This window comes from Condylura cristata, unplaced genomic scaffold, assembly GCF_000260355.1.
Source record: "Condylura cristata isolate star-nosed mole 26May11 unplaced genomic scaffold, ConCri1.0 scaffold00004, whole genome shotgun sequence".
Classification (NCBI taxonomy): domain Eukaryota; kingdom Metazoa; phylum Chordata; class Mammalia; order Eulipotyphla; family Talpidae; genus Condylura; species Condylura cristata.
This window is the reverse complement of record NW_004567105.1, coordinates 42,826,480-42,836,890: the sequence shown is the minus strand read 5'-3', so window position 1 is coordinate 42,836,890 and position 10,411 is coordinate 42,826,480. Positions and strand designations below refer to the sequence as shown.

Sequence of the window (10,411 nt, the reverse complement as noted above, 5' to 3'; positions counted from 1 at the left end):
CACATTTAGGTGGGCTCCCGCCCCAGAGTTCCCTAGTCCCAGAACTCAACATCAGGTAATAGGCTTTATTTACAAAACAAAAGCTTCCACAGTGCTGACACAGGGAAGGAGAAAAGCCGGGCCTCTGTCCAGGGCAGCCAGCCGTTGAGTCAGGGGTCCAGATCCAGGTCCTCCTCTGCCCCGAAGCCTGAGAAGCTGATGGGCTGGCAGGTCAGGCTGCGCAGGTTCACGAGGCAGGCAGTCTGGGTGGCACTGAAGTCTGGCACAGCCACCAGCAGCACAGTCTGCTCCTCAGGACCTGCAAAGCAGCCACCTTAGGTTCTGCATACACCTTCAAGGGCTCAAAGGGAAAGTAAACAGGTACCCTGCATCAGTAGCAGCTGACAGCAGACGTGCCTATGGACAGAGTGGAAAGGGCTGAGGCCAGCATAAAGGTCAGAGGCCAGTGCTGAACTCTGGTGACACAGGACATGGACAAGTCAATCCCCACCGGGCATGCTCAGCTGGACCTCAGGTAGACTCTGGGCAACTCCATGGTCTAAGTTTCCTTCTCTGAATCTTGTCTCCAGCTGAGAGTGAGTCCCCAGGCCCAGGATCCCTAAAAAGTAACTTGCCTTGGATGATTTTGGAGCCAAATCTGGGGGTGTTGCCACAGAAGTAGACATGAGGACACTCCGGAAAGACAAATGGGTCCATTTTGTAGAAGGGGTAACAACCTGGAAAAGAAGGACTATAGCTGAACGCAGGGCTTCTGACCTCAGCACAGGACATCCAGGGTGGGGTTTCTCAGCTAGGAAATGGAATGTCCACCCCCATGCTCTAGCTGCCCCGCCAGATGTGACAATAGCTGGAGAAGCAAGTCAGCCCACCCCTGCCGCCTCAGCGCTTCGGAGTGGGGACTGCAGCAGGGTGAGGCTCAGACGGGCCCAGGCACCAGTATGTCCTGCGACCTTCAACTCTAAGCTGGGCCCTGGCCAGTGATGGAAGTGAGATCCCATGGTAGCTTCTAGAACAATCATCTAACTTTGAGACTTTAGGTAGGTCATGGTAAGGCCAGCAAGTGCAAGTCCATGCTGCGAACCCTCTGGGGATCGAGAGCCCTGCCAGACCTTCCCTGGCCTGCCGGTCCCCCCCGCCTCAGTGTGGGTGAGTCCTGTTACCCAGGGTGTCCGGGGCTGTGGGGCTAATGTGACGGACTCGTAGAGTCCACTCCAGAATCTCCAAGTGGTCCTCCATGCTGCTATACCGGAAAATGTCACTCACGTTCTGTCCTGATGTCCCCAAAAATCTGCAAGGCAAGGCCTGGTTGACCCACATGGGGGAAGAGCTGGGGCACCATCTGTGCGCCTCCCACTCAGGCCAGCCCAGCGCTCCCCTGGTGCTCGCAATGGGGGTTCCAAATCAACTTTGAGAAAAGCCCAGCTCCAGGCTGGCCCTCAACAACCCGACACCCTCCACATGGTGCCCCTGGGCAGAAGGGTCAGACCAGGGTGTTACTGGCTACCTGACTCCATCAATGGTGGCCTGGTAGGGGTTGGTGACCAGCTGGAGCGTGGAGTAGGCCGTGGCCAGTGGGAACATGCAGGGGTGCAGTGGTTGCTGGGGGAGCGTGTAGTTGGTTGGGTCAAATTCGCCTGGCATCACGTCCACAGGCACCGAGGCCTGGCGGGCACAAGGGCAGGTGAATTCACAGGCCCAGCACCCTCCACACGCAGCTCCGTCCACCCCCTCCCCAGGCGTGCCTTCCCTAAGGCCCCAGTCCCAGCAGCCAGCTGGCTCCCCAGCTCCTCACACTCAGTTGCAGAAGGATCTCGTCCAGCATCTTGACAGCTTCCACACTGGCTGCCTGGGTTTTCTTGGTTAGGTACTTAGCCTGGAAGTAAAAGCCCATAGGCTGTCAAGACCGAGGGAGGCTTAAATCAAAGGGACACGTCAGCCCAAACTGGGCTGCCTGGCTGAGAGCAGAGCAGAGCCCCACCCACAAGTTTTGAGTCGATTCTGTCGAGCCTCAGAAAACAGGCTTGAGCCCCAGTGGTTCCAGCATCACTGCAGAACCTCTCCCACTTGGCCCGGGAGACCTCAACTCTGCAGAGGAGGAGGGCTGCGTGGGAGCAGGCTAGCACCTACCTTGTTGATAGAGTCCCTACTTTGGGTGCTGTGGCTAAGCAGGTTCCCGGCGAGAATGACCCGGGAGACCCGGGCAGCACTGCACTGCTCCCCTTCATCCCCAAGCTGCCCGGTCACTATGTCCACCAGCAGCTGAGTGCCCAACAGACTCTCGCCACCTCCTCCACCTAGGCCCAGACCAGACACCAGCAGCACAAACCTGCAAGAGAAGTTTGGATGCTCCTAAGAGCCAAGGAGGCCGCCCCAAGGCGGGCCACGCGGAGCCACTCGGCGAGCTCGTCACTCACAGGTGAGCAGGGGACAGGGAGCCCAGCAACTGTGCCTCCCACTGCCCAGTGCCCTCCACCCAATGCCCATTCCTCACCGGTCTGAGTCAAGGGTCGGCGAGGGCTTCTGAGGAGCAAGTTCTGCAAAGCAGTGGTTCTCCACCAGGAACTTCCCATCATCTCTCACGGAGCCAAGCACAGCCAGGACCGTCCCTAGGGAGCAGTAGTGTCAGGCCCCAGGAGGGAAGCCCCTGGACCCCGTCAGCCCATGGGAAATTCAGGTCACCTCTCCTCTGCTTTGCCAGCAAATTCTCACTTAGGACTCAGGCTACGCCCCTGCTTCCTGGGGCCGCTGCCTTTGGGTAGAGGCAGGAAGACCTGACCTCCTATCTGGGTCTCGCCACTGCCTGAACCCTAACCTGTAGCCCCTGTGTGCCAGTCCACCCTCTTTCCTCCCCTTACCTGTGACCAACTTTGACACATCAATGGTGCCTTCCAGTTTGATGCGCTGCAACTCATCTTCTAAGACCAGCTCATCATCTGGGTGAATGTATTTGTTCCGAGGAGGCTGGGGGAGCAGGTTGTGCTAGAATTTGGAGATGGGAGATGATTCTGGGACCAGAGCTTCCCAAGGCTCCTTTGCTGCAACTCCGAGACAGCACTGCAGCCCCTACATCCCCTTAGATAAAGGCCTAGTCCCGATGCCCTTGGTCCATGGCAGGTGACCCCGTTGGCCTCCCTAGGGAAGTGTTCTGGGGTGGCCCATGTGAACAACCAGGCTTACCTCCTCGCTGACCTCCCGCAGGATGGAAGGCTGGAGCGGCATAGCCTTGAACAGAGTCCCCACCACACAGCACTTCTCTCCAGGCTGCAGCTCACACAGTTTCTTTATCTGGATTCCACTGCCTGAGGCATGAGGGGCATGGGCTCAGAGACCAGGCAGTCCCCCAGGATCCCTCACGGGGCAGGTAACAGGCCTCAAGAGCACTGCAGTCCTGGGCGCTGGCCTGTGCTGAGAGGCAAAGAACACCAAGGGCAAGCACTACCAGATTAAAGGATCACTTGTCCCAGAAGGACAGAAGGACTGTGGATGTGGCTGGCCCACACTGGATACTCAGTGTTCTTCTGAAAGAGGCAGACAAGCAGGGAAGATGACATGCAAATACAGCAGACTGGTGGTCACAAACCCAGGAACACCGGGGCTGTCACCAGAAGCTGGAAGAGGCAAGGAAAGAGTCTCCCCTAGAGCCTCTGGAGGGAGCATCTGGATTTTGGACTTCTAGCTCTAGAACCAGGAGAGAAGAAGTTGAAGTCACCCAGTTGATGGCTTTGTGACAGCAGCCAGAGGAAACTAATAGAGAATCATCTTACTTATAACTAATTATAATACTGATTCTTAGAAAGAGGATGCCAAATCTCCACACAGCCCTGCCTTTAAGAGCTTAGATTCTTCCACCAGATCTCCCCAAATGCCTATCCTCTGAAAACAAAGTTATGCCAAAGTCAAACTTGATTTCTACCCGCTCCTGCCCCCATGGAGTCAGGCAGCCTTGATCATCAGAGCACCTGGTTCTGGAAAACAGCACAGCCTCAGGAATGTGCAGGAGGCAGCTGTGGAGGTGCTTGTCTGCAGGATCACTGGGGGGCAGGGAGAAGGCGTATACATCCCAGGAGGCCCAGGAATCTGTCAGTACGGACCTCACGCATGGAGAACACAGTGTGTGTGGGCAGTGGGGGGTTGGAGGGCAATGGGATACTATGCACGCGTGACCAGGCTCTTCTTTAGCCTCGCTGGCTAAAGCAGCAGCCCTTCCTGCCCTGGAATAACTGAGAACATTCCATAGAGCTACACCCTGGGAAGTGAAAGGGAATAATTCAAAACAAGAAGGTAGCCTGCTCCCAAAAATGCCAGATACCGATGGAAACGACCGATCCCAAAGCCCTTACTCAGCCCAGTGGCTTGTGCCAAGCACTGTAAGGAACTCATCCATCTGACAACACGCCGGAGTAGGTAACAGCTTCCCCCCAGCATGGTTGAGGAAACTGAGGTCCAAAGAGATTAAGTCACAAATTCAGGTTTACGCAGCTGGGATCCAACATAGGCACCTAAGCACTAGCTGGGACAGACGTCTACCCAGACGCAAGTTCCAGGCCGGGCCCCAGACCCGAGAACAGAAAGGCCTATCCTCTCGCTCACTGAGCTTACGGCCTAGAGGGAGAGAAATAACAGCAGTGAACAAGAGTTCAGACACATCGCAAGCCATGAACAAATGGGAACTGAGACAGAAAATATGGGGGAGGCCCTGGAGGTTGGGGTGGCATTAGAAGCACATGACACATAAGATGAGGTTGTGAGGCAAGATTGGTGAAAGAGTGTGCCAGGTAAAGGAAAGCAAGAAAGGCTCGGTGAGTCGGAAGAAGAGGCGTGGAGAAGGAATTCTCAGATAGGCTCTGATGAGGGGCCAGTCACGTGCAGAAGCCACATGGAAGTTTTCTGGGTGAAGGCAGCATTGATCAACAGGCCCAAGAATAGAAGCTGCTGCTGCCTGCCTTCGCTCCAAGCCAAGGCCTGATCACCACGGCCACTGGTTTCCATGGGTCTGAATTCCAGCCCTAGTCTTAGCAGAATGAAATGGCCACTCTTTGTCACTGGGGAGCATTGTCAGCAGCCAGAGTAACTAGAAGAGAAATACAGTATCAGAGAGGAGTAATGCAGAAAAGTACGAAGGAGCACTGACACTGAGCCTGGGAAGGGTGTCCAGAAGCACTTAGAGGATATTGAGAAAAAGGGCAATGGCCTCAGAAGGAGTCCCTTGTTATGTGGTAAAGGAAATGCAAGCAACTAAAAAACAGAAAATGTCTCTAATGAATGTGGTGATCTAGCTAGATTTCGTCAGGTGTTCTCCTGGACACCTATAGTGAAACAAGAGTCGATCCAGCCTTCTTGATATGACAGGCCTAAGAACTGGGGCTTCCCAAAGCTTTCCGGATGGCTCCAATGGGCAACCAGGGCTGAGATCTACTAACACTGGTACCAGAGAAAATAAAATGAGTAAGACATGGCCTCCCCTACAAAAATTTCAATTTAAAAACATACCAGATGAATCCAAAATTTACTTGGAAAGCCACTTTTATAGATAGTAAGAAAGGGGTAATGTAGCCAGCATAACTCAGAAATGGAAGGTAGAGGTCCTGCTTCTCCTTCAAGAATAACTTAACTGCAAGAGATATCTGAGAAGGAAATGGGAACAACAGGAAAAGGTTTGCATTGTCCAGGCCACTTCATGAGGAGAGACCAAAGAGTCCATGGAACTGAGACTCATACCCAAAAAACAGGGGTGTCAGGAGGATATGAGAATGACATCAGTGACCACAAGGGTATCCCCTCAAGAGTGGGAGGTTGTTTCCACTGGGCCCCAAATCCTCGGGGCTGACAGCTGGCCTGCCACACTGAGGTACTTGCTAGCCACAGCAGAACGAATATGAAGACACACACTGGTGATTTTTCTTTTGCCAGCACAATAACCCCAGAAGCAAGCTACCTCCACCCAGCCTCTGGATTAAACCTAACTGTAGACCCACAAATTCCTTAATTTAATCCTCATAATTAGTTGAAGAAGAAACTGAGGTATCAAGAGGTTAATTTCCCAAGGTAATTGGGAAGTAGAACAAGGTAAAGATTCCATTCTACCAGGTCTTACACATTTTGGAACACCCCCAAATACTTTCTGGGATGGGAGGGGGGAGGAGGCTTAGGGGAAGCACTCCCCTAAACCTGTCACTTACCCCAGTGCTGCTTGGCCCTGTTCACCAGGTAGGGTCTCATTTGGATGAGGCGGGTGGCATAAATGTGGGCATACTGCCGGTTAAAGGTGCGCTCCCCGAGTCGGAAGGGCTGAGAGGAGTTGGTGTAAGTGGCCACAGGAACACGAGCAAAGGTGGCGTTGTTGGCTGATGGCGGGGACAGCAGAGTGTGAGCCCTCTGCGCAGCCTGCTCGGAAAACATGGCGGTGCTGGTTGTGTGCAGAACCCTGTGGCCAGGCCAGGGAGGCAGTGGTTACTATGAGGACATAAATGCATTCTTGCAACACCTGCCCACCCCACAGCAGCGTCTTTCCTCCTGTGTCTGTCTGTACCTAACGGATCACAGTGCACACCACACACTAGGAAAGCAGGGGCAGAGCTGGAGCCCACACCACATGGGAGTCAAAACCATACTGGAACTCGTCTGTGCCGGATACTAAAGTCTCGCCATAGCCCTCATCCAAAAAGGGAGAAAAAGAAAAGCAAGGGAGGTTTCTTTCAGCAGCCTTCTCCTATCTAACTCAGGTGCCCACTGACTGCTCCACAGCTGGGTCCAATTTCACACACCCTAACTGGAAATCCTCATCTGGCCCCATACAGTCCCCCAGCACCAGCTCCATCTCAGGATGGAAGGCAGCCTTATTACCACATAGTTCTACCTTTTAAAAGCGAGCCTATGACTACATAATAAAAATAAAGCAAAATGTAAATCAAAACTCCAAATATCTCACCGACTACAAACTGGAGTCCTTACAGTGGCCAGGAAGACCTGCCCTCACCGTCCCCCTCCACACCATGCACGTGCTGGCTCATCCCAGGCCAAATTTCACCGTTTCCCATCACTGTCTGACTTTTAACTGCACTTTCCTCCGCGTGCCTGCTTCTCCAATTTTTATTTTTCACAGCATTTACCTTCCAGCAAAAGGCATATTTTAAGTTTGGTGTCTTGCTCCCAAGGGCACACCAGCTGCAGAGCGCTACCTGTGGCTGCCAGGGTTGAAAGCCCAGCGAGTGAGGGTGGGCCCATCCGCAGGGATTCGAGTCTGCGGTCCAGGGTCAGTACCCTGGGGGGTGGGAGGTCAGGGATCGCCTCACACACGTGATGGAATGATAGCAGCTTGCAAGTAACGTGTTAAATAAGAACTACGCTGAAACAGGCATCTCCTTTTTTCTTTCACCTTTTAGTATAGGTGTTAACAGGTCAGATCTCGCAGGTGGGGCGTATCCTGTTTCTGTCGCACAACAGTGGGTTGGGACCGGGTTCACTGTCGCCCCAAGTGCAGTGTGGGGCCCTCGGCTCCGCCCCGCTCTCCAGGCAAGCTCGGTGAGGACAGCGGTGACCCTGTCTAGATTCCACAGACACCGTCCACCCGCTGCACCCAGTCCCGACCCCCGGGACACCGGAACCTCCTCACCTACATTAGTGCCACACCGTACTCAGCCGTATCCCGCCAACCTGGGCCCCAAGCATCCCGCCAATCCGCGCGCCTCGCCCCGCCCATCGCCGCTTTTCACCAATCCGCGCGCTCACCCCCTGTGGCCACATTCCGCCAATCGCCGCTCTCTTTGCTCCGTCCATCACAACCTGGCCCGCTCACCGCCACGCGCCACATCCTTGCGCGCCGCCCCGCCCAAGGCCGCGCGTCCGGCCCGCGCACGCTATGCTTGGGCGGAGCCACGCCTCCGTTCCCTAGGCAACGGGGGAGGAGTCGGCCGCTCTGAGGACCCTGGTCTGTGCTTGAGAGCAAAGGACGTGGGCTGTCCTGGTGCTCTGCTGCTGCACTCGCCTGGCGTCTCGGGTAGTTGCAACTCGCCTACCCCAAGGCCAGGCAGGGCGCCTGGCTTTGCGGGGTACGCTACTGCCGACGGCGCACAGTGGGAGGATTGACGCGGAAGGCTGCATAACCCGAGGGAAGGAAAGACCGGTGTGAACGAGACCCGCGAGCAGGGGTGGGCATTGGAGGCCAGACCGCGGTGGTCCTAAGTTCAGTCTGCTTCAGGGAAACTGGTGCACTTGTGAGGTCTCCCGACAGGACCAAGGCCCTGCACAACCTCCACTCAACTCTCTTTTGAGCGTCCTCCCTCCCGGCCTGTAGTCCACACTCCTTCCTAACCACTAAACTTTGCAGGTTCCGACCCCAGCTCTGGACAGTCTCTTTCACTTCACTAAGTCACAGAAGTCCTAAACGATTCCGAGTGGTCCTTCTCCATGCAACTCTCTTCTGTGCCCCACCCCCAGGCTGACATTTTATGTGGGCTGTCTGCTCATTTACCCGACATGTTTCCTATAAGCCAGATCTGCTATCTACAACAAAGTGCATAAAAAGAGTGGGACACATAAAAACGCATATTACCAACCTGCCTGTATTTTAAGTTCTTCATACATACTAATTCATCTAATCCTCAACTCTTTGAAAGGAGCTATTCTTCCACTTTATGGATGAGGAAACTAAGGTACAGAGAGGTCACACAGCTAGTAACAGCTAAAATTCACACCATAGCATGCTGATTCAGCCTGCAGCGTTTTGAGTGTTGCATCTCCACATGAACAAGTGAATCCTCCCCTCTCCCAGGTCAGCTGAAACATACAACCGATTACTCGCCATTCTGCCCCAGCCATTTAATAAGACTGTCAAACATCTATGCAGTACAGACTGAGTTGGGTAAGTCTGCCTTCAGAGAATATTTGGGAAGCTACTCTAGTTCGCTTACTACAGCCCCTGGCCAATGGTAGACTCCCACTTCAGTCTATACTGGTTGAATGAATACTTGGTGGGAGGGCAGGCAGTGTGCTATCTGCCTTATGAGCAACAAGTAAACCTGACGCTGTGTCAGGCACACAGATGGAGCAGATGACGGCTTCTACCCTAAACAACAGTCATAGTAGGAGTAATGGTGGCTACTGCAGGGCAGGCACAGTCAGCTGGGTGTACTCCCATGTGGTGTAGGCCCTGGGACGTGCCAACATTACACCCTTTTCACCCCCTTACTGGCTAAAGAGATGAAAAGACTAGGTGCTCACTTTCTCTGCCCTCTCTGGCAACCAAGCTTAGTGATGAGTCAATTCTGGCAGACACAAGATGGAGGTTTGGACTTCTGAAAATCTGCCTTTGTAATAAGGGAGGGGCACAGCCGGCTGTCCCTCCTTCTTTCTGTCTTGAATACGGTAGGTGGCAGTCCTGCATCCATGGAAAGAGCCCAGATATACCAACTCAGAAACTGTAGCCTCAGGCCAATTGCTAACTTCTTATGTTATGGTAAAACATGAACCACTTCATTTTCTCTGGGTGTTCTCAGTGTGAAATCAAAGATGTTCTTTAATGAAACATCTAGATATATAAATGGGCAAAATGGTGTGACCCAAAGACTTAACAAAAGTGGTGCCTTTGGGGGGGGTCCTTTAAAATAGGTACATGTTTGCATTGACAGCAAAGGTTGGATGAGTGTCATTATAGGGAGAGGACCCTCTATGAGGCTCACAAGCATACTTTTATTAAAAAATATTTATTGTGGTAAAACTGTAGTAGTGTTTTGTATACAGAAGTCTAAGCACTGCGATTCAATGCAGGATTCAACTGTACTGTATTGTGAGCCTCACATTCAAGCCATGAGTCCTCATTTTGTGCCCTCATATATGTAATTCTCCCAAAATGCAGCCTCCTTCCTGGATGCAACTTGGGAACCCTACTGTTGGCAACCCTAACGCTGGCATGTACCCAAGTCAACAGCTGTAGGGGGGTCTGCCCACAGCCACTCCCCCCTCTTCTTGTGGGCTGTATTGCCATCATTATTTTTTTTTTTTTTTAGGAATGTATATATAGAGCTATTTCTTTTTACATCATTGTTTACTTTTGTACAATGTATGCTTGTATGCTTTCTTCTTTTAGGTGTATTCCCCATAAAATTCCCACCACCAATTCACCTGTGAACCATCACCATAGTCCAGTGTGTTCTTCTCTACTCTGTTTTGGTCCCTCTTCCTCCCCCTCCCTTGAAGAATGTCTCTAACTGATGGTTGCCTGATAATTTTTTTAAATTAATTGTTATTATTGTTATATATTTTTTCCTGACCCCTCATTTGGTTCCCCTTTATTCCTCTTATAAGTGAAACCATTTGATATTTTTCTTTTTCCTCTGGCTTATCTCACTTTACATAGTCCCTTCTTGCTCCATTCACGTTGCTGTGAATGGCATGAGTTTATCTTTTTTTTTTT

The 10,411-nt window shown here is 52.6% G+C and overlaps 1 protein-coding gene across 1 annotated transcript; it reads right to left on the bottom strand.

The window, feature by feature from the left end:
* Nucleotides 1-67: 67 nt before the first annotated feature.
* Nucleotides 68-7,690, bottom strand: POLD2 (polymerase (DNA directed), delta 2, accessory subunit). Its single transcript, XM_004676546.2, has 11 exons — nucleotides 7,617-7,690; nucleotides 6,180-6,424; nucleotides 3,178-3,299; nucleotides 2,856-2,979; nucleotides 2,492-2,606; nucleotides 2,128-2,326; nucleotides 1,793-1,873; nucleotides 1,505-1,662; nucleotides 1,161-1,288; nucleotides 615-716; nucleotides 68-298 (listed from the first exon to the last, which is right to left on the bottom strand). Coding segments are annotated over exons 1-11 (1,425 nt in total). The 5' UTR covers nucleotides 7,619-7,690; the 3' UTR covers nucleotides 68-149.
* Nucleotides 7,691-10,411: the final 2,721 nt, after the last annotated feature.

Coding starts and splice junctions, on each gene's coding strand:
- POLD2 (XM_004676546.2), bottom strand. Junction 2,980..3,177: donor TGCGGGAGGTCAGCGAGGAG/GTAAGCCTGGTT, acceptor TCCAAATTCTAG/CACAACCTGCTCCCCCAGCC. Junction 1,289..1,504: donor GCCACCATTGATGGAGTCAG/GTAGCCAGTAAC, acceptor CTTGCCTTGCAG/ATTTTTGGGGACATCAGGAC.